This window comes from Hyperolius riggenbachi, chromosome 1, assembly GCF_040937935.1.
Source record: "Hyperolius riggenbachi isolate aHypRig1 chromosome 1, aHypRig1.pri, whole genome shotgun sequence".
In the NCBI taxonomy this organism is placed as follows: Eukaryota; Metazoa; Chordata; class Amphibia; order Anura; family Hyperoliidae; genus Hyperolius; species Hyperolius riggenbachi.
Window position 1 is genome coordinate 374,720,197 of NC_090646.1, and position 24,176 is coordinate 374,744,372.

The 24,176-nt window shown below is 42.8% G+C and overlaps 1 protein-coding gene across 1 annotated transcript in view; it reads right to left on the reverse strand.

Moving 5' to 3' along the window:
* Positions 1–24,176, reverse strand: part of MUSK (muscle associated receptor tyrosine kinase) — a 206,873-nt gene that overhangs the window by 149,285 nt on the left and 33,412 nt on the right. The window contains exon 2 of the mRNA XM_068234339.1: positions 12,153–12,279. Coding sequence (XP_068090440.1) covers positions 12,153–12,279 — 127 coding nt within the window. The remainder of the gene's footprint in view (positions 1–12,152; positions 12,280–24,176) is intronic.

A 24,176-nucleotide genomic window follows, 5' to 3' on the forward strand; every position in this document is an offset into this window, starting at 1 on the left:
TGTACATGTCACGGGTGTATGCGTTGCGGGCTTGCGCATCACAGCCTTGTGCATGCATGTGCGCTGACCGTGCAGACGTTGCTGCAGCAGTGGGGCGGGTGTGTGGTTGTGGCGTAAGAGGCGTAGCGACTGAGATTACCATCCCCTAGCTGACAGACTATCACAAGCAATGTATGCAGAACTATGCTAGCAATTGCATGTAAAGGTATCAGAACTGCTTGGCTGCAGTACCTTGCAGCCAGCAGTACATGCTGCAGAAGCGATCATGACAATTAGGTAGCCAGAGATAGTATCTCAGAGATACCCTCAGTATTAAGTAGCTAGTGGTGCCCCGACTGAATGGAGATCTAGTCTGTGGAATGCAGAGAGCTGGGTGAGTAACCACTCATATACATTCTCATTAGGACTCTGCATAGGGAAGATGGGAGGGATTCACTTGAGGAGTGGAGTGATCCGCCTTTTCATCATCAGGCGCCTGTAGGCAAATCCGGCCCTGCACAGAGGGGAACAGGGATCAGAGGTGGTACAGAGGGACACAGTGGAGGCAGAAGCACACAGTGAACGCACTTAGGGGAGGTGCCACAGATGGAGATACTGAGGGAATGGGGACAGAGGTGACACAGTGGAGGGCAGAGATAGCACAGAGGGGGACAGAGATCAGAGGTGGTACAGAGGGACACAACGGAAGCAGAGGTACACAGTGAAGGCACTTAGGGGAGGTGCCACAGATGGAGATACTGAGGGAATGGGGACAGAGGTGACACAGTGGGGGGCAGAGGTAGCACAGAGGGGGACAGGGATCAGAGGTGGTACAGAAGGACACAGTGGAGGCAGAGGTAAACAGTGAAGGCACTTAGGGGAGGTGCCACAGATGGAGACACTGAGGGAATGGGGACAAAGGTGACACAGTGGGATGCAGAGGTGGCACAGCGGGGGACAATGAAGGCAGAGGGAAATAGAGGTGACATAGAGGAGGACCATGGAAGTACAGGAGGTACAGAGGACAGAGATGGCACAGTGTTCCGACTTAAGAAAGAATTCAGATTGAGAACGTACCTACCATCCCTATCTCGTTCGTTAACCAGGGACTACCTTTTCTTTACACAATTAGTTTAAAAAGTGCTAATGCAGTGTTTCTTTCTATCCTGGAATCAGATTGTCTATAATTGTATTCCCAGCACAATGAAGTGGAGCCAAATCTCAGGTTTACGCCAGTAGAATATTTTCTGTTTCAATCACTACAAATCACTGCAAAATGTTATGAAATGAGACATTAAGAGCTCAGTATTTCCAGGATCATCTGAAGTATGACCCATGACAGATCTGTAGTAAATTACTAACGCATTATGTTGCTGAATGCAGGCTTTCAGCTAGTCTTTGCCAAATGTTCATCCACTGTATAAATAGTACAGCGGCTGTTTACATAATCCCAAGCACTCATACCTATTGTTGGGGTACTTTTAAATAGAATATCTGTCACTGAATAGATGGCCCTTATCACAAAACAGTTACCCTGTTTGAAAATGTTGCCATATACTTGACAACAATATGAGGTGTCCCAGAGAGGGATGCCATATTTTACGAATATTAAATTGAATTTAATTCAAGACTGTATTCTTATTTTTGTAAAACAAGTGATTTAGAAAAGTGAAGATGTAATCCAATTGGAACTCTGTATACACGGTTATATTTATAAGTTGCCATGGTGATACTTCTAAGTAAGTTTGTCAGAAAGTTATGTGTAAGGCACATCTGTCATCTATCTTCTAAAATCTAGAACATTGCAAAGCAGTAGTGCAAGTTACATCTACAGCAAAGCCTCCTACACATGTACGAGAACTATTGTCCACAGGAATCGAGACAGTTTGAGTCTTACGGCCATATCCTTTTACACAACCTGCCAGCAATAAGTGCTGGTGAGCTCTTAAGTTAGATGGGAGCATCGCCTAATCAAATTAAATTTAACACATCCCCCTCTCCCCTCCTTTATTAAGGAGACTCCCAGAGCTCCCCGTCAGGTCATCCGCACATCGCCAAAGCCCCCATAGCTGAGGCTGGCACCTCTGGCCAATTTACCTGCATCTCCACCGAACACCTGCCACCCCTCGCTGCAAGTTCCTTTATTAGAATACTTGCAGAGCCCCGGCAAAGCGTCTTTGAAGCTCCTGCTGGGGATCCCCCTGGCAATGCATCCTTGAAGCTCCCGCCTTGGCTCACTTCTGCAGCATGTACTGCTGGCTGCAGTTTTACTGTAGACAAGCAGTTTTTGATTTCTTTGCGTGCATTTGCTCGCATAGTTTTGCTTGCGCTCACACTGAGTGTTGATTCCATCTGCAGTCACTCTGAAGTTGATGACAGTTTAAGATGCTCTTCTGAAAGCAAACATTGTCTGTTGCAGTGGGGCTGCAATTCCTTTCTTGCAGGCTGCATAGCTTTGTCTGCCCTTTCCTGCTGTCAGCCTGATTATCATTCACCTGTGTGGGAATCTGCATGTCTGCTCCCATTGGATGACCTCAGTATAAAGGACTGCTTCCATGCAGTGCTCCATGGGCTACCATAGTTCCAGCATAAGCCTGTCTTGCTGCTACTTTGGCCCCAGACCGTGTTCATAGTTCTAATGTTAATTCATGTGGACTGCACTGATCTCCTGCGTAGGAGTCAGTGAGTCCTCCTAGTCCTGCTCCTGTTTATCAGTACTTGTTACTTTGCTGGTCTTGCATCATATATTGGTTCATCGCCGATATATACGCATACCAGCGCGTTTGTTATTTTCCTTGTATTCGTGTTACGTTAATACATCAGTGTCGCTGATATATACGTACTCGAACTGTTTATATCCTGTGTTCAGTCAGTCAGTTTCTAGCACATTTTGGTAAGTTGCGCGTATCGTGATCACCCGTGCTTAGTTAGTGCTTCCTAGTCCTGTTCCTGTTACCTTGCGTGGATTGCGCTCACTTCTGCGAAGAAGTAGCGAATCCTTCCTAGTCCTGTTCCTGTTACCTTGCATGTATTGCGCTCACTTCTGCGTAGAAGTAGCGAATCCTTCTGAGTCCTGTTCCCTGTATTGCTCCAGTTCCTAGCCAGTGTTCCTTGCTTATGTTATATATCGGTTTATCGCTGATATATACATATATTAGTCAGTCATTGCAGTTTGATTGATAGCTGTAATTATAATACGCTAGGAATAACATATTCATTGTATATTAAGTATTGTTTGTGGTTGCTCGAATCTATGCCTGCTCTGGGCGCCACATCTCCTACGGGAGTCAGCCCGCTCCTCCACTACAACTGGGGATATCCTGGTTCCTTGTGCTTGCGTGTGTGTCTCCTTCACTTCAGGTTATGCATGTCGTGCTGACTGTGGAGAATATACCACGGAGCGTAAAATTATGGTAGCCCCTGTACAAATCCCCATTGTGGAGGGGATTTCCAGCAAAGATGACACTATTAATTATGGCTCCCTGTCTTTTAAAATATTTGAAAAGCTTGGCCCTGAAATTGCAGACAAATTTATACCAGAACTGGTTAGATTTTTGGCAAAACCAAATTTTTGGAATTCTGCAATTCCTACCTGGGCTGATCAGATTGTCTGCACTGTTTTTAAGGGCAAACTTTTTGATTGGGCAGTTGATGTCCTGGATCAGATTCATTTCAAACAAAAGCCTCTGGAATTCATAGCTTTTGTGATTCACAACTGGTTACACATAGATCCATTGCCTTATCTTTTTAATGAGATCCTGGCAGCTTGTCAGTCAGCTGTTCCTTCAACTTCTTGCAAAAATAATCAGCAAGCAGATAGCTGCACTGATAACTTTCCTTCATCTTTGAATAAATCACCTAGGGCAACAAGGTCTAAAGCCAAACGTAAACCTTTTTAAAAAACGTTTACAATCAGCAGTCGTTATCCATAGCGACTGCGCATCAGACCTGTAATGAGACTCTGCCATTAGTAGATAATGAAATTCAGTTACCATTCATGGGAGTTAAATGGACTTATGAAACTACTAATGAACTTCCATCGCTAGCCAGGGAGAATAAAGATTCTTGTTTAAATGAATTGTCTGAATATGATTATGAAGACATATTACAGAGTATTGAACAGATCAACTTATTTGTGCAGCAAGGGAAATTTGCATATACTACAGTTCAACACTTGTTACAGGTCTTGGAGATTTTTAGGAATAAGAAATCTGCCAATCGCCTGCTAAATAACCCAATACATGTTCCTGCCACAACTACTCCTGTAAACTGTGTTCAGCCCTGAGTGTTCAGCTGTTAAGTGTGCATGGGATCCTCCATTTGAGAAATGGGAGATTGAAGCTCTGGTCTGTGAATTGGAGAGTGATTCACATTCATTCTGTCATTTTTTCAGTGCTAAAAGTGAAGCAGTATTGAATGCATGCATTAAGTCTGCTTATAATTTAATACAAACTGGTGTGTGTGTGGATATGACTTTGTGGCTCCATTGATCGATGTGTGGGAAATGATTTTGGATGATTTTTATGCGATTCAATCAGTTGATACCAGGGAAAGCACACTGTCAGTTGGAGATTGTTCCACTTCTTCAGTTCCTGAGGCTCCTCAATCCAGTCTGGTGACCTCAGAACCTCTGTCTCTGAGTTATTCAGTTTCACAATTGAACTTGACTCCAGATTTGCAAATTTGGCATTCTGACCCGCCTGCTTCAGCACCTTTGGCTAATTCAGCGAATGATTCAGAGCTCATGTTATGTGAAATTGAAGTTCCTGAATCCCTGCCTTGTCTAGTAAATGTTCCTGTAATTCCACCCTGTACCATGGATAACTCAGTGTTACTTCCCAGTAAGATAGAAGCTACTGATAATTCCTTAACCTTGCCCTGCACAAATTTCTCAGCAGAGGATCCAGAGGTCCTGCTGACTTCTGAGTCCAGTTTAGCCAGTACTCATGAATCTTGTTTCAGTGAAACAGAAATTAGAGAATCATTGCCTGCCTCAGCAAACACTTCTGTAGAATTTACCTGTGTTGATAAAGCTCAATTCCTGTCTGATCCAGCAGATACCAATTGATGCACTACATCAGTTCCTGAGTCTCAGCAATCATGTTTGGTAGCCTTAGAACCCCAGCATCTGAATTTTCCAATTTCACAGTTGAAAAACAATTATTCAGAGTCACAAGCCCTGTGTCCTCATCTTCCTGTAAATTCGCCCTGTACCATGAATTATTAAGTTCTTTCCAGTGAAACTCAGGTCATAGAATCATTATGCTGTCCACCAGGTGCTTCCATGGTTCTGCCCTGCAATATGGACTGTTCAGTGATCCTGTCCAGTGAAGCTAAAATTACAAAGTCTTATGCTTCACTCAGTATTGTAGATGCTTCAAGATCTCGAGCAGAAGACTCAGAGGAACTGCTTACTTCAGTTGGTGTTGAAGTAATATTCACTTGTTTAGCACCTGTTTTGGAATTACAGTCTACTCTAGTAAAACTTGATGAACATCTGCCCAGTGAAGCAGAAGCCATTGAAACATTGTCTTTGTCAGCAAGCGTTTTTGATACCTTGCCCTATACACAGTCTGATTTAGCTAATGATGTTGAGTCCCTCTCTGATATTACTGTAGTCAGGGAACTTCAGCCCTGTCCTCTGAATGTTTCAGAAGTCTTGCCCTGTAACATGGATGATTCTGATTCTCTGGAAAGGGTAATAGAAATCTCAGAATTTCAGTCCGGTTTGATGAGTGTTCCTGAAACCCAGCCCTGTATCCTGAAAAATTCTGGTTCTCTGGCCGGTGTGGCAGAAGTTCCAGAATCCCCTTCCTGTCCAGTGAGTTCCTCAGTTTTGCCTAGTTCAGTGGGGGTTGCTGTAATACTGACTTGTTTTGCAGCCCTTCATGAGCTCCAATCCAGTGTATTAGATGGGTCTCTGTCCAGTCCAGAAGAAGCTATGAAAACCCTGCCTAGTTCGGTGCATACATAGATTTGTTCTGTCTTGTAAATTCCCCTGAACATGATTTGTTAATAACCTTGCTAGAATCAGCGACATCTAAGTCTGATCCTGCATTCTTTAGTGAGAATCCAGTTAACTGTGAAGTCTAGTCATGATGATTTTTTTTTGCCCAGTCCTGGTTTCGGTCCTATCTTGACTGACTCTGAGGTCCGCAGTTCCTTGACATGCCCAGGGGTTTATCTTGTGCCAGTGTGCCCAGATGTGCTTCGTGTGCCAGAATGCCCAAGTGTGTCTAATGTGTTAGCGTGCTCAGATGCTTCCCTAGTGGAGACATGTTCTGATATTGCCAGTTTGCCTGCATGCCCAGAGATGGTTCTGGTCCCTGAAAGCCCTGATCTTGATGTTTGTCCTTGTAACCCTGACTCTGCAATTGCCCTGAGTTCCATAGGGGTTCTTGATAGTTCTCCATGTGAGCCTAAGGGGCATTCTAACCTTTTGGGATCTCTATGGAACTTCAAAGTGTTCTGGGAGATCTCTGTGGAAACTTGTCCTGGTACCTTGGACTAGTTCAACAGTGGGTATTGTGTTGGTAAAGACAGTTCCGGTGGGCATTGCAAAGGCTTTGGAATTTTTGGACAGTCCCTGGAAGGCAGTGGGTATCGCTCAGAGAGTTTCGGGGGGCTTTTTTCTGGAAGTCGCGGTTCTGATGGGTATCACACTGAGGCTTGTAGTGCTGATGGGCATGGTTCTGTAGGTTCTGGTTCTGATAGGTCCAGTCTTGTGGTGACTGATTCTGTAATTTGGTCTTGTCGGGCTGTCCTGGCCATCATGAATTATGAGTCAGATTGTTTTACTGGGAATGTCAGTTTTGAAAGGCGTCTAGTATCCGCCTTTAAAGGGATACTGTAGGGGGGTCGGGGGAAAATGAGTTGAACTTACCCGGGGTTTCTAATGGTCCCCTGCAAGCATCCTGTGCCAACGCAGCCACTCACCGATGCTCCGGCCCCGCCTCCGGTTCACTTCTGGAATTTCAGACTTTAAAGTCTGAAAACCACTGCGCCTGCATTGCCGTGTCCTCGATCCCGCTGATGTCATCAAGAGCGCACAGCGCAGGCCCAGTATGGTCTGTGTCTGCGCAGTACACTCCTGGTGACATCAGCGGGAGCGAGGACACGGGCGTGCAGGCGCAGTGGTTTTCTGACTTTAAAGTCAGAAATTCCAGAAGTGAACTGGAGGCGGGGCCGGAGCATCGGTGAGTGGCTGCGCCAACACAGGATGTTTGCGGGGGACCATTAGAAGACCCGGGTAAGTTCAGCTCATTTTCCCCCGACCCCCCTACAGTATCCCTTTAAGTGTGTGTGTGTGTGTGTGGGGGGGGGTACTGTTATTATCACTTCGGCAGCATGTACTGCTGGCTGCAGTTTGACTGTAGACAAGCAGTTTTTGATTTCTTTGCGTGCATTTGCTCGCATAGTTTTGCTTGCGCTCACACTGAGTGTTGATTCCATCTGCAGTCGCTCTGAAGTTGATCACAGTTTAAGATGCTCTTCTGAAAGCAAACATTGTCTGTTGCAGTAGGGCTGCAATTCCTTTCTTGCAGGCTGCATAGCTTTGTCTGCCCTTTCCTGCTGTCAGCCTGATTATCATTCACCTGTGTGGGAATCTGCATGTCTGCTCCCATTGGATGACCTCAGTATAAAGGACTGCTTCCTGCAGTGCTCCATGGGCTACCATAGTTCCAGCATAAGCCTGTCTTGCTGCTACTTTGGCCCCAGACCGTGTTCATAGTTCTAATGTTAATTCATGTGGACTGCACTGATCTCCTGCGTAGGAGTCAGTGAGTCTTCCTAGTCCTGCTCCTGTTTATCAGTATTTGTTACTTTGCTGGTCTTGCATCATATATTGGTTCATCGCCGATATATACGCATACCAGCGCGTTTGTTATTTTCCTTGTATTCGTGTTACGTTAATACATCAGTGTCGCTGATATATACGTACTCGAACTGTTTATATCCTGTGTTCAGTCAGTCAGTTTCTAGCACGTTTTGGTAGGTTGCGTGCATCGTGATCACCCGTGCTTAGTTAGTTCAGTCCTGATCCTGTTACCTTGTGTGGATTGCGCTCACTTCTGCGCAGAAGTAGCAAATCCTTCTGAGTCCTGTTCCTGTTACCTTGCGTGGATTGCGCTCACTTCTGCGTAGAAGTAGCGAATCCTTCCTAGTCCTGTTCCTGTTACCTTGCATGTATTGCGCTCACTTCTGCGTAGAAGTAGCGAATCCTTCTGAGTCCTGTTCCCTGTATTGCTCCAGTTCCTAGCCAGTGTTCCTTGCTTATGTTATATATCGGTTCATCGCCAATATATACATATGTTAGTCAGTCGTTGCAGTTTTATTGATAGCTGTAATTATAACACGCTAGGAATATCATATCCATTGTATATTAAGTATTGTTTGTGGTTACTCGGATCTACGCCTGCTCTGTGCACCACATCTCCTACGGGAGTCAGTCCGCTCCTCCACTACAACTGGGGATATCCTGGTTCCTTGTGCTTGCGTGTGTGTCTCCTTCACGTCAGGTTATGCATGTCGTGCTGACTGTTGAGAATATACCACCGAGCGTAACACAAACAAACTGCTCACCCTTAGCCAATGCATTTGTCCTCAGGAAGGTATACACAGTACAAAAATGATGCTCCTGAAATCTCTGTGCCTGATGCAAGTGTTTCACCTTGCTTCATGAGAGAACTAGTCCTGGGCGATGGGTGGGGGATGTTTGGCGGAGATGCAGATAAATTTGCTGGTGGTGCCAGCCTCAGCTATGGGGGCTTCAATGATGTGCAGAAGGCCCAACGGGGAGCTCTGTGGGTCTCCTTATTAACGGCAATAGGATTTTCCAGAAATTGTTGTGCAATGGCAAGGTGATAAGTAGCTTGCATCTGCAAGCTACTTATTACATCAGATAGGATATAGCCTTTAGTGCTCTATACACACATCACTAACCTGGAGAGCGAGTTATTAACTCACCAAGTCACCACCTCCCTTCTGATGCATTCTATACTGCATTCCATTTTCTTACACTTTTGCCTTCTAAGCCGGGAGCTTCCGCTCTGGAGATGTGTGAGGAGATGGAACAAAGCTTAGGATGCATCAGAATGCAGGTGAGTTAACCCTTGCATACCTTGCTCTCATCTCCCACACACTACAGGATTTTCTGACTTAAAGGGGCACTATGGCGAAAAATTGTAAAACTTTAAATATGTGCAAACATAGACAAATAAGAAGTACGCTTCTTCCAGAGTAAAATGAGCCATAAATTACTTTTCTCCTATGTTGCTGTCACTTACAGTAGGTAGTAGAAATCTGACAGAAGTGATAGGTTTTGGACTAGTGGAACTAAACTCAGGACTTCATCTCTGGTCTAAAAGACTAGCCACAGTATAATGACCATTATGGAAAAAAAATCTTCATTACAATTTATGCAACGCCTAAAAAACTAAAGATTTACTAGGTTTCACTTTTGCATAGAGCAGTGAAAGGGTTAAGCATTAGTGTTTACTGTATGGAGCGCACAATTTAGGTAAAGAGGCACCCCAGTGTAAATAAAATTGGATTAAAAACAAGATAGAATCGAAAAAAATTAGGTGGCTTATCTCAATGACGATATTTGTATAGACAAAGAAATGTTTATTTTGCACAGGCAATGCATTTCACGAGTCTAAGCCCGCTTCCTCAGGCCAATAACAGTGCCAATTGCAAATAGCCGATCAGCAAAGGAAGCCTCAGCTTTGCTGAGAATAGCTTAAAAATGCGGGTGTATTGGTGGACCTACCTCCCCACAAAGGTCACAGCAGTATATATCAATATCATATATAATATACAGTTATTTCTTACTCCAAATATCTGCAACGCGTTTCGCAGGTCTGGCGCCCACTTCCTCATGAAAGGTACAAGAAGGAGCAACAAAAAGAGTGTCTATACGTGCATAGCGCCTCTATACACGTATAGACACTCTTTTTGTAGCTCCTTCTTGTACCTTGCCTGAGGAAGAGGGTGTCAGACTTGCAAAACGTGTTGCAGATATTTGGAGTACGAAATAAATGTATACTATATATGATATTAACTGCTGTGTCTTTTGTGGGGAGGTAGGTCCACCAATAACCCCCCCCCCCCCCCCCTTCATTTTAAGCTGTTTTCACTCATTTTATGCTTCACTGGCACCTCTGTAAATCTCAAGTGATGTGAATATCCACCTAGGGGATGGGTGTTACTACCCTTTTTCTATCTCCAGGGAGCGACTTCTTAGCCCGAGTGTGGATGGGAAAAATTCCCCATCTACGCATTTAGTGGTTGCCTAAGGCGGCAAGCCACTATTGGGGCACCAAACTTTCTTCTTTTGTCTCTATGACTTCGCACATGCTCAGTAGCATTTGCATGCTATTTTGATGGGTATGCTGAAATGTTGGAACACTGGCCACATGGTATCAGAATGAAGTTCCAAGTAGACGAGTGATATGCAGCCCCACAGGAGATGATGCCTATTCTGGTTATGGCTGAATCATGTTTAAAGGAAAGGCAGATTGGCAAGAGGTACTAGCCAGTTTGGGATTTGCCCTGGGCAGCACTCTGATTGTTCAATAACTGTGACCAAGTGATCATCATAAGTTAATCACCACCTGCAGGCAGCCACAAGGCAAGGACTTCTATGAGTATCCTGAGTAGTAGTAGTGGCAGAACACCCACATACATATTATATATTGAGATGAGAAGTCCGTTATGGCCTCAGTTCTGATATATGTACTGTATGTTGCTTTATGCAAAACACTCAAAAATTCAATGAAACTATTTCAAACCAGCTGAAGCATTAAACTGCCCTCTACAACACACGACTGCCGGAATTCAGTCAAGTACAGTACAAATGCCTGGCAAATTGCTATGATGCCTCAGAAGTCTGAAAATTGAGCGCTTGCCATAAGACCGATTGTGAGGTCATTAAGTGACCCTTGAATGACTGAGCTATGTTCTTAAAATTCCTGCCAGACGCCAAATTATATTTGTATTGGATTTAACAAGTTAGAGATTTTTTTTTTCACTTCCAACTTCAACACAGTACATGTCAAAACTGCATAACATTCAGCATACTGTAGTGATAATAAGAATCGGTCAGGTCACTTTTGGTTTGTACACCCTTCTGTTCAGTATTGTTCTATTTATAGACTTCCGTGCTTCACTTATGTGCTTCAAACAGATATTCTGATGACTATTTATTCATGTAGCACAGGCAATTTTTCCACAGCACATTGCAGAGTCTAATGAACTATTCACATCCCTAGCTGTCCCTCAAAATTGCTCAAAATAGCGTACATTTAAAACTGGCGCGAGGAAAAAAGAACATAATAGAAAAATTGGTAATTTTACCTAAATTCTACTATCACCTACTCCTTACACTAGCCCTCACCCTCTAAACCTAACACTATTGGGCACCCCATAGCCGCCCCATAGCGGCTATAACAGTAATTTTGGGCGCCGAAGTCACCTGATAAAATCAAAGCTATAAATAGCAGGTGCAGTTTCTATAGTGGGTGGGCCCGGCGCCCACTATTTTATCTGATGACTCTGGCACCCAAATTTACTGTTATAGGCACTATAAGTGAGGCTTTTCATGGGACACCCATGTTGGTACCCAAATTTACTAGGCGCACTCTGGCGTGTTTGGTGATCAGATAAATATCTGGAGTACTGTATGACACAATAAAGCATACATTTGTTCTGTTACCGATTACTGGTCCAACACCAAGTTTATGTGACTGTCACAATGTAGTGTTCTCACCACGGTCCATGATCAATTTTAGTTTGAAGCTAGAATGATTTAACACTACGTTTTTGGGAGGAAACTGAAGCACATGGAGGAAACTCAAGCAAACACAGAGAGAACATACAGATGCCATTCATACTGTGCCCTGGTCAGATTTCAAATCTAGGATGTCAGTGCTGCAATTCAGGAATGGAATACTTTTGTCTCAAACCAGATTTAGTTTAAGATGCGTGTGGCCTTCAGTACTTCTACTATTATTAGTGACCCATATAATCTATGTGTTCTCAATCAACTTAAAAATGGCCTCCATCAGCTTGAGTAATGCTGTATATCAATAATTTTCACACTGCATATTCTACCTGTATTCTTTATCTATTAATGTATAACCATAGTTTGCACATAAAAGCGTTTTACAGACCTTATTGGAATGTTATTTCGCATCCATGTTATTTCTGATGGAGGATACGAATCCACCGCGCACATGAAAGTGGCAACATCTTCCACTAATCCATCAAGTGTCTCCAGAGGAGTAGTGATGAAAGGGGCTAAAAGAAATAGAAACACGTAACAGTCAATAGCCACATAGTCAAAGAGATATCTAAAAACAACCAGCATCAATAAAGCACAAGTACCTGTCACTCAGCCTATAGTCTAGACATCAGGCTGCAAGTTGTCACCCACAGAAGCCCAGAATAAAGTATACTACACACGTGTTTACTCCAAAAGTGTAGACCTTTCACAATATTTACACAATTAGGAATATTAACAATAGTAATAATAAAGTAATAGTCATTCCACTCACCATTGTAGCCATCTGATGGCATATTTTGCTAAGCATTTCCCCAGAGAGATTTAGGGAAAAACAAAAGTGCAAACCTAGCCTAAATTTAATTTAAAAAGTAATCACGGTGGGCCTGTACTAACATACAAATCTCTGCTGGCCCATGAAGGAAAACAATTTATCAAATCAAAGCCTCTACCTGCTAGCTTGTAAACCAGCCTTTAATTATCTCAAGTTTTTTTGTTTTAGGATCTGTGAAAATTCATGTTTCATAGACTTGTTTTTGCTTATAAATAATAACCCCAATGCTGGGATGTTTAGATTTAAAAAGTAAACTATTATCTCCCTGGTCCCTCACATTTTAACACAGAGCTTTTAGAAATTTCCAAAGATTTTTTTTCTTGTGATCAAAAACGTCACTTCCAATGTGTCCTGCTGTATGCTTGTCAACAACAGAAACAAAAAATGCAATTTATTTCATATAGCGCTCTAATTGACAAACCATTTCCAGCAATAAAGTAAAAAAAATAAAAAAAGGTTCAAAACACCTTGTGGCTCACTTCATATGGCCCCAAAAGTTTTGTGTTCACTTTCAACCAGCAGCCCCCTTCACATATTCAAGGCAGGGTTTGGTGGCCTCCTCCTCAAGGTGGCCACTAATGATACAATTTCCCGAATGTATCGTTTGGGATCACTAATGGACAAGAATCTCCTAACCATTCCGATCAGATTGAAGGAGTTGAACCAAAATTTGGATCGATTTCATTAATCTGATCGGATTGTTTAGGAGATTTTTGTCCATTAATTGTCCCAAATAATCATTTAAGAACAATTATACGAAGAATTGTTTGTAATCGATCATTCAGCAAAATTGTATCATTAGTGGTTACCTTCACATATAGCCCAGTGCAGCATTTGGAATGTGAATATATTGGGGTTAGCATAATTACCTGCCGTTGATTTAGACTTCTACCACATGCAAGGCCATGTGTTCCCCTCGCACTGATCCAGTGGTCATTTAAATTTTATGCACATGCTGTAGAGAAGAAGAATAGCATGCGCAGTAGGACTCAGGGTCAAGGGCAAGTAACAATGCTACTGCCAGGATGCTTCTCTGCATACTTAACTGTACTTCAATGGAAGTACATTTGCTAGCAGTATATTATATATACTGTATATATTTGTGATCCAGAAAGACACTTTTTTGTCATAATAACAAAGATTTCATTCAAAGAGACTTTGTAACAAGATTTTCAGCCTTTTTTCTTCTATCCTATAAGTTCCTATACCTGTTTTAATGTGGTCTGGATTACTGCAGCCTTTTATAGTTGCACTGCCTCTGTAATATATCTAATCTTCTTTTCTTTGTCAAGCTTTGTCGACCCAGGGAGGAATGTGCTGCCTCTGCTGTGATAGGGAGAAGTTATGCACGCCCCCTCCAGGCTCTGTGTGCTTTGTTTACTCCTCACAGACAGAGCTCTCTGAGGGGGAAGGGAACTATGTAATAAAAACTTGTAGTATACTGTAACATGATATATATATATATATATATATATTTACATATAAACATCACTTCCTTTTTAGCGGCCATGTTTTTTGTTTGTAAACACTGCCTAAAACTGGTGATTAAAAGCCAGCATCGTGTCAGGGAGCGGCGGAAACTGCAAAGAGAGGCCCAGGAGAACATAATAAATAGAATGGTATGCTTTTTATTGTAAGAATTTGAGAGTACAGATTCTCTTTAAGTAATATCTTTAATGGCCACCTATAGGCAGAGATGGATTGCGGTGAAGTAGAGCCCTAGGCAAGTAAGAACTTTCGACCTTCCCTTGATGGTTGCCTGGCTTTTTGGTAAGATTTGATGAAGAGTTGGGATCAACTAGGCCCCTAGTCTCTCTCCTGACCCTAGACAATTGCTTAAGTTGCCTTGTGGGAAACCTGGCTCTGCCTATAAGTCATTTTATTGCAAACTTTTGAAACCTAAGATTCTTCTTCAAGAATGACACAGAGCTGGATGCTTCATACATTTATGTATGTAATTTGAAAAGAATTTTGTAAGTATATGCATCAATCTGACACTGATTTCATTTAGGACCCCTTGCACCACTCATACTCTATTGAAGTGGAAAAAGTGCCTACGTTATAGACAATATGACTATATTCAGCAATGAAAGAAAAAAAAAAAGCCAATAATCAGATAATAATGTAAATAAGGGACCAATAATAAACAAGTATATATGTCCAACCAGTCATACACCAATCAAAGGCATACTCCTGCCAGAGTACAGGTAGGGTAAGTGAATAAATAAAATGAAACATAGACTCACACTCAAACCAAGTTTAACCACTTCACCACTGAGGGGTTTTACCCCTTGAACACCAGAGCAATTTTCACCTTTCAGCGCTCCTTCCATTCATTCGTCTATAACTTTATTATTACTTATCGCAATGAAATGAACTATATCTTGTTTTTTTCGCCACCAATTAGGCTTTCTTTAGGTGGGACATTATGCCAAGAATTATTGTATTCTAAATGTGTTTTAATGGGAAAATAGGAAAAAATGTGGGAAAAAATTATTATTTTTCAGTTTTCGGCCATTATAGTTCTTAAATAAAGCATGCTACTGTAATTAAAACCCATGAAATGTAGAGGACGCATGCGCGGCTACACCAAGATGGCCGCATAGGCACTGAGCTCCGGCCCCGCACAGTCAGCTTACCGCCGCTCACAGCCTTCTGAATCGCGGCAACATACCGGGATCCCCGCCAGAACACACAGGCGACCCGATGACGGCGAAATCCGCATCCAAATCGTCCGCACAAGCCGGCACAATGGATCGCTTCCTACGCTCCCCAGACAGCCAAGATGGCGCCGGCCTCGCTGCACAGCCTGACACAGCTTCATCCCCGCAAGCCCCGCTGCCTCCATCCTCCGATGCTCTGACGGCTGAACTACTTGAAGCTACATTAGAGCGACACTACCGCTCACTTCATGACTCACTCCAGCAGGTAATCATATCAGCAGTCACTGACCTAAAAAAGGACATAAGCAGCCTAGGAGAACGCACCAACACCTTAGAGGAGAAAATCAATACCCTCTCCATACAGCATAAAGATATGGAGGAGGAACAGAAACTAATGCAATCTGACATCAAATACTTACGATCTGCGCAGGAGGATCAGGAAAACCGAGACAGGTGACAAAATCTGAGAATTAAAGGTATTTTCATGTCTGTGACCCCTGATCATCTAATCCCCCATCTGACCGAGCTTTTCAAATCCTTATCCCCAGACATCTCGGACGAACTCTGGAGAATGGATCGTGCCCACCGCTCGCTAGGTGAGAGACAAACAACATCACACAGACCTAAAGATGTGATCATCCGCATGCATTATTATGAAGCAAAAGAGGCACTCTTGAAAGCCTCACGTAATATCTCCCCAATCTCCTTTAAAGGAGACGACCTCACCATCTATAACGATTTATCACTCATCACTCTGGCGAAACGTAGAGCTTTACAACCGGTCACGCAACTCTTACGAGACGCCAAAATCACCTACAGATGGGGCTTTCCCTTTCGTCTCATTGTGAATCGAAACGGATCTGTCTTCACACTCTCGGACATTGACAATGCCCCCATGTTCTTGAAACAAATGGGCCTCCGCCTCCCCACAAGTATTATCAATACTCACCCTTGTTCACCTTCTGAAATTTCTCCCCCCAGGAAGCTACGCCATATTGCTCACTCGTCACATATCCCAGTACGTAGTCTCACCTACCCGACTACGCCTGAAAGAATGGACTCACAAGTCTCTTGAACAATGTTTCTCTATAGCCTAAGTGACCATCTACTGCGAGTTTCAAACTTGGGCCTCAACACTGCCTGGATCCAGGTTTCAACTTCCTACACTTAAGGGGTACCTAGTTTCGGGCCTCGTGTCGACTTTCTTGGTCTACCCACATGCTACTCCGGAGAGCTGTATCTGAGGACCCCTGGACTCGGGAGGCTCCAGGAACTCTCTCTCAGCTCTCACTTGCACAACTACACTTAGTTGTCGCACTTGGTGACCATGATATTTCCAGTGGTCTGTTCTACCTCCCGCTGTTGTGTTTCTTTTTTGCCTATGGACATGTTTTTCTATCTACTTGGCTCCCCATCTTGCTCACTGTTAATGTTTCACACCAATTGATTGATGTTTCTTATCATGTTATAGCTGATTTTAGAGATAATGGTTAAGTTATATACTTTAAATTGCAAGGGCTTAAACATACCCCAAAAGAGAGGCTCTCTGCTGAGAGACCTACGGAGACTTGCCGTAGACATTGCCTTTCTTCAAGAGACGCATTTATCTATACAGGACTCCGTACGTCTCTCTAGTAAAGCATACTCAGACGTATATCTAGCCTCAGGACCTAAAAAAAAAGCAGGGGTGGCAATTCTGCACAAAAAAGGACTCCCTCTTCAAATAACCAAAACTATCAAAGATCCCATAGGTCATTATTTGATTCTCTTGGGTACCCCAGCAGGTAAACCGATCACCTTAGCTAACGTGTATGTCCCGACTACTGATCAAATTCCTTTCTTAACAAAATTCCTTACTAAACTACATAAGGTGGCTATGGGCACTCTCCTACTAGGAGGTGACTTTAATTTGGCCTTCTCCTCCACGACCGACAGGTCTATATCTCCAGATTCACAATCCTTCCCCTCCCACGACCGCCTTTCCAGGAAATTCAGGGCCCTGACACGCCAATATGGTCTCCTTGATCTTTGGAGAATCTCCAACCTCTACGTCCAGGGATTACACCTTTTTCTCCCCTCCCCACGCAACACACTCCCACATAGACTATTTTTTCTCCAAAATTTCGACCCTATCATCTCTACTCACAGCTGACATCCACCCAACGGCTTGGTCAGACCACCATGCTGTCTCAATTGAGCTAGACTGGCTACACACACCCCATAAACCTATACACTGGAGGCTCAATGAGTCCCTTCTAAGAGATAAATCATTCTCATCCAAAATGATAGATGAGATTCAATCTTTCTTCAACACTAATGTCCCATCAGTTTCCTCACTAGGAATGACTTGGGAAGCACACAAAGCCTTTGTTCGTGGTCTTTTTATCGCTGAGGGCTCTAAACGTAAACGCCTCTCCTCACACAAATTATCTGAACTTACTAAGGCCCTTGGTGATGCATATACCTCCTACAAACAACTACCTACTCAAGAATCATTCTCAAATATTCAGAAAGTAAAAATGGATATTAGATCCCTTCAATCTTCTCAACTAGAAAAAAGTTTGAAATGGTCACGACAATTATTTTTTGAACGAGGCAATAAACCACACACTATACTTGCCCGCAAACGGAATCCCAGGGGATCTTTTCAGGCGGTTCATGCTATGAAGGACAAAGAAGGTAATACCCACTACAACCCATCTAAGATTGCAGAATTATTCAAATCCTACTATGAACAACTTTATAATCTTCCAGACCCCTCCCATGACCCCTCATATTCAAATAAAGTAGTTTCCTTTTTAGAACAACTCCAACTCCCTAAACTAACTGAAGAGGAATGCACTTCTCTCAATGCACCAATTACTACTACTGAAATACTAGAAACTCTTAAATCCCTCCCTTCTTCTAAATCCCCTGGCCCAGATGGACTCCCCTATTCCTATTATAAAAATTTCCGAGAGGTTCTCTCACCCCACCCAACCTCCCTCGCAAATAAGATTATGAAAGGTGAGACTCCCCCCTCCACGCTTTTAAAATCCCTCCTAACGGTTATCCCCAAAGAAGGAAAAGACCCACAGCTCCCACAAAGTTACCGACCCATCTCTCTCCTAAATTCGGACCTTAAAATCATAACTAAAACTCTTGCCAATCGTTTAAATCCTATACTATCCAGGCTTATAAATAACGACCAAGTGGGCTTCATTTTAAATAGGCAGGCGGGCGTTAACACCCGTCGAGCGATAGACCTCATCTCACTTATGTCCCGCTCAGGCACACCTTCTCTGCTTCTTAGCTTAGACGCAGAGAAGGCTTTTGACCGCCTATCATGGCCGTTCCTTTTCCAAGTCCTTCAACACCAAGGATTCAATGGTTCCTTCCTGACCATTCTCCACTTTCTTTACTCATCTCCCTCAGCCTGTGTAAAACTCCCTATGGCCTCTCCTACTCCCTTCCAGATCCATAATGGTACTAGGCAGGGCTGCCCCCTCTCCCCTTTGCTCTTTGCCATCAGCATCGAACCCCTTGCCAGTGCTATTAAACTAAATGTTAACATCTCGGGAGTCCGACTGGACAAACATGAATTTAAGATCTCTCTATTCGCGGACGATATCCTACTTACTATCACGAACCCCCTCATCTCCCTACCAGCTTTACATAATACCCTAGCCACCTACGAATCTCTCTCAGGTTTCCGCTTAAACCAAGACAAAACCGAAGCACTACCCATTAAAATCCCACCTGAACTTCTAGCCTCCCTTAAACACCACTATCCATACAAATGGCAAATCCACTCCCTGAAATATCTAGCCATACATCTCACACCCACCTACTCTACTCTTTATAAATATAACTTCCCTTCTCTTATTCAACAAATTCTTCATGACCTTCATAAGTGGACCGCCTATAAGATCTCCTGGATAGGAAGAATATACACACTAAAAATGAACATACTCCCCAGACTGCTTTACCTCTTTGAGACCCTCCCAATACTGGTTCCCTCCTCTCAGCTGTCGAAACTTCAATCTGCCTTCTCTAAATTTGTTTGGAACCACAAACGACCGAGACTTCGAGCCTCAATTCTTCTGTCTCCCAGAGAACAGGGAGGCTTAGGGTCACCCCACCTCCGTTTCTATTATCAAGCAGCTCATTTGCGTCAGCTGAGAGAATGGTCCAAACTCATAGTACACACTAAATGGGGTCTCATTGAAGCACTTAGCCTGCTTCCCACCGCTTTAGCCTCTCTGATATGGTCAAATTCTCCCCCTAAACCACCCACAACTCAACTACTCCCTACCATAAACTTCACTCTCCAAATTTGGCGCTCAACATTTGCCACAGCTAATCTAAAATCTTCCCCCTCACCATTAATGCCAATCCTAGGTAACCCTGCCTTCCACCCTGGACTGTCTAAAGATTTCATGAACAGATGGCTTAGCCTAAATCTTTTTAATCTATACGACTGGAAAGACCCACTTACAGGACTAATCCTATCTAGATCTACTCTAGAAGATAGAATACCCCCCACATCTTTATACACTATGGAACATTTGCAAACACGTCATTTTCTTCAATCCATATTACGGGACTCACCCTCTATACCATCATTCACTCCCTTTGAACACATATGTGACTCACAGGGATATCAAAAAGGTCTGATTTCCCAGATCTACCAGCTACTACATACTAAGTCTGGTCTCTCTACACCTGGCCATTCGTATATGTCCAAATGGGCCTCGGCCCTCTCTCAACCGATACACCTAGATGATTGGGAAGAAATATGGTAGAATGCTAAACATTCATCTATGTGTATACAAATAAGAGAAAATATATACAAAATCATACTTAGGTGGTATCTCACTCCCGACAGGCTATCAAAAATATTTCCGGGCTCCTCTCACCTTTGCTGGAGGGGTTGTAATGAAAAAGGTACTTTAGAACACATCTTCTGGTATTGTCCTCTACTCTCCCCATTGTGGGCTGAGGTTCAACAACTCATCCAGACAAAAACGGGAATCCTAATACCTCTTGATCCCCTCTACATGGTCTTGGGTAAACCCCCCCAGACACCCCCAGGCACACCGTACGTCTGATCTCCCATATTCTCACAGCTACACGCCTAGCAATAGCCACTTTTTGGAAAAATATTGCTTCTCCAACATTATCAGATGTTAAACTCAAAATAGAATGGACCAGGGACATGGAACAAATGACCGCATCTCTAAGAGGCACTGAATCCCACTTCCACAAGGTATGGAATCCCTGGTCTTCTTTTTCCCCTGACCTTATGCCCCCTTAACTCCCTCCCATGGCTATACTATACCGGATACACCTATCTCATGCCATTATATGGAAGAAATTAGCCCATCAAACACCAGGCTTCTCACCCTGCCATCCCCTATCATTTAAGCCCCTGCTATCACCCACCTGAATCTCTACTACGCATGTAGGCTATTAAGCCTTTCTTCCTTACCATTACTTTTAGGCCTACACTAAAAGACTCATTGATCTTTGGTGTGACCCTTCTTTTAATTCACCCTCATTGATTCTTAGGTTAACAGAATCAACACTTCTATTAACACAGGTTATATTCACCCGATTTCTCATTTCTTACATTCGCTACCCCACAATTAAAACAGGAATATCATTATTCTCTACTCCTTAGTTTGTCATTCATACACTTAAATGTAGCTCAGCCAATCCTTTAACCTGCACGGTTCTCTCTATGTCTCAACCTGTGAATGCTGTTAATTTCTCTATAATAGATCTAGAGACAATTTATATGATTAATCCTGTTTTCTATTGAAATGTCTCCTTTATATTGATCATTGTTCAACTTCTGTATGTTTAAAAAAATCTTTTCAATAAACAAAAGTATAACAAAAAAAACCCCCATGAAATGTATTTGCCCATTTGTGCCGGTTATAAAACCGTTTAAATTATGTCCCTATCACAATGTTTGGCGACAATATTTTGTTTGGAAATAAAGGTGCATTTTTTCAGTTTTGCATCCATCCCTAATTACAAGCCCGCAGTTTATAAAGTAACAGTGTTATACCCTCTTGACATAAATATTTAAAAAGTTCAGTCCCTAAGGTAACTATTTATGTTTTTTTTATTGTATTTTTTTTTAATTGCAAAAATAAATAAATTGGGGAGTGTGGGAGGTAATGAGTTAATTTATTGTGTAAATGTAATGTTTGTATATGTAAAATGCTTTAGGGTGTAGTTTTACTATTTGGCCACAAGATGGCCACCCACAGTGTGTTTGTTTACATGCGACCTGTAAGCGTCCGGAAGGACGATTACAGGAAGCAGTAGGAGGCTGAGAAGATCACAATGATCGCGCTGTTTCTAAAAGAAGCAGCGGATCATGGCGGGGGCTTAGATCAACGAACGGGAATGGACTTTCCCGTTCATTGATCTCCGGGCGAGCAGGCGGCGGCATGCACGAGCGGCGGGTGCGCGCACACGAGCGGCGGGAGCGCGGACAGCGGCGGTAGCACGGAAGGTACGGATTTCTCCCTCCCTGGTTTTTTAGGGGGGAAAAAGGGACGGAGAAATTCGTACTGCGGGGCGTTAAGTGGTTAATGTTTAGTCCTTTCTTGAGTTTTTTGAATAATTTCAATAAATTATAGTCACATGTCCTAATTTGATTCCATTTAATCACTCACCATCTCTGCCTGAGTATATGAAGCATACTTTTGTTGATTTGATATAAAGTATGTTTCTCAAAGTTTTCCATGACTAATACCAAGCCCAAACAGAGCTGGTTGTCTCATGAAGCAAGGTGACACACTTGTTTGTACTGGGTTTACACTTACAGCATGCAGTCAGAGTAGGAGGAGAAGTGAGAGAAGAGCGAGGTGAAGAGGTCATCATTGGGGAAAAGCAGCTTGTTGTGCTGTGTGAGGAGTCTGACAGTGATTTAGGAGGTGGGAGGCAAGAGATCAGCAGTGTTTCATTTGACTTGCACAGCAGAAGGGATGAGGTGGCACTGCTGTCCTAACTGAGGTGGAATAGACTAGAGGACAGCCGACTGGCTGAGGGTGAGCAGTTTGTTTGTCACAGACTCACAGCCAGCCAGCCAGCCAGCCAGTGTGTTATTTGTTGAGCTGCAGCATGTCATGTCTCAAGTTGTTGCCTATGCTACCTTGCGGACTGAGAATGTTAAATGAAGCTGAGTAAATTGTCGGATGCTGTGCGATCATTCCAAATCCTCAGGCAACAAAAAGTCAGGACCGGCCCTGAGCCCACCTTGCTAGTTTCATCCTGGAGATGTCTGTGAATATCCTCTGCTCTTAAAGAACACCTGAGGTGAGAGGTATATGAAGGCTACCATAGTTATTTCCTTTTAAACAATGCCAGTTGCCTGGCTTTCCGGTTTATCTTTCATACACCAGCGATGTCTGAATCACACACCTAAAACAAGCATAGGGCAAATACAGTCTGATTTCAGTCAAACATCTGATCTGAATTCTTGTTCAGGGTCTCTGGCTAAAAGTATTAGAGGCAGAGGATCAACAGGACAGCCAGGCAATTTGCATTGTTTAAAAGGTAATACGTATGGCAGCCTCCGTATCCCTCTCACTTCAGGTGTCCTTCAACAGATACTTTTATTTTAAATCAAATCTGAATTGTAATTAGTTATAACAGTGAAAGTTGAACTTTAGACCTACTCAAGTCTGACTGAAGCAAAAGTGTTATTTACAACTCTGAATTCTTAACCCTTACGGTAACGAAAAAAGCACACAGCCTTGTTCTATGTAGGATTAGCATAAGCATGTTTATCACATTATGTCACATGTCAGTAAGAGTTGAAACCACTTTCATATGCACAGTATACATTCAGATTTTCTGGCCTAGTTTATAAAAGATTCCTATCACTTGTTTTTTGCATTTGGAAAAGGCAAACAGATATTTTGTTATTAGTAGAGTTTGGGGTTATTGTATGATCCCAGAGAAAAGCCTAGTTTTAACAACACCTCAATAAACAGCCACACTACGTGATTTTATCTTTCTAATCTCCTGTTTGTTCCATAATATGCAAGATTTCATCCAGCTGTACAGATTCCAGATAGAAAACAGGCCTATCTAGATTTTCCAGCAGTTTTCCATTTTTCTTTTTCACAGCCTGATTGCCCAGGAGGAAGAATCAAATCTTTGTGCAGAACAGGAAACTGTGTGCTGCATGCAAACTGGTAAATTATATTTTAATCAGGCACAGTAATGCTTCCAAACACACTCACCAGCAAGTTATATCTGCTACACACTAATATTGTTTGGTAAGGCAGTGTGATAAAGTGATTCTCAGCCGCAGCATACATACTGAAGAGGTATTGATTAAATATGCATCCTCTGCAGAGAGAGGCAGCTAAAGCGCAAAAGTGCTTACAGTCAGCACTCAAATTTCTTCCTAAACTATCTAAATCTCATAATTAATTCTACTGTTCCCGCCAGACCTTCCCATAGTTCCCAATTATCCCACTTTTAAAGGGACAGTCCCTCTTTGGGAACTGAATCCCTCTCTCCCTCTTTCTTCCTTATTTGTCCCTCTTTCAGGACTGATGTACAGATTTATGTAAATATATATTTTTCTACTAAAAAATGTTCTTAATTGACTAAACGTTACTCCCATCCTTTACAGTGATATATTTGTTATATTCAAAATGTTACTATAAAGGAAAATGAGCCAGTATAGAAAGGACCAGTGTGGTATAAAACAACAGCTGTGGGTCCCGGTGCAAGTTTTACACTGGACCGCCCCAAGCATTCTATACATAACAATTTATACGGCGCACCAAAAAAGAATCAAGGACAACCACAGTGTCAGAGGTGCAAAAAAGGAATGGGGAACAGTGTGTTAGTGATCACTATTATTCAAAGCATCTAGAGAAGTGAATATTATCAGCACAGGACC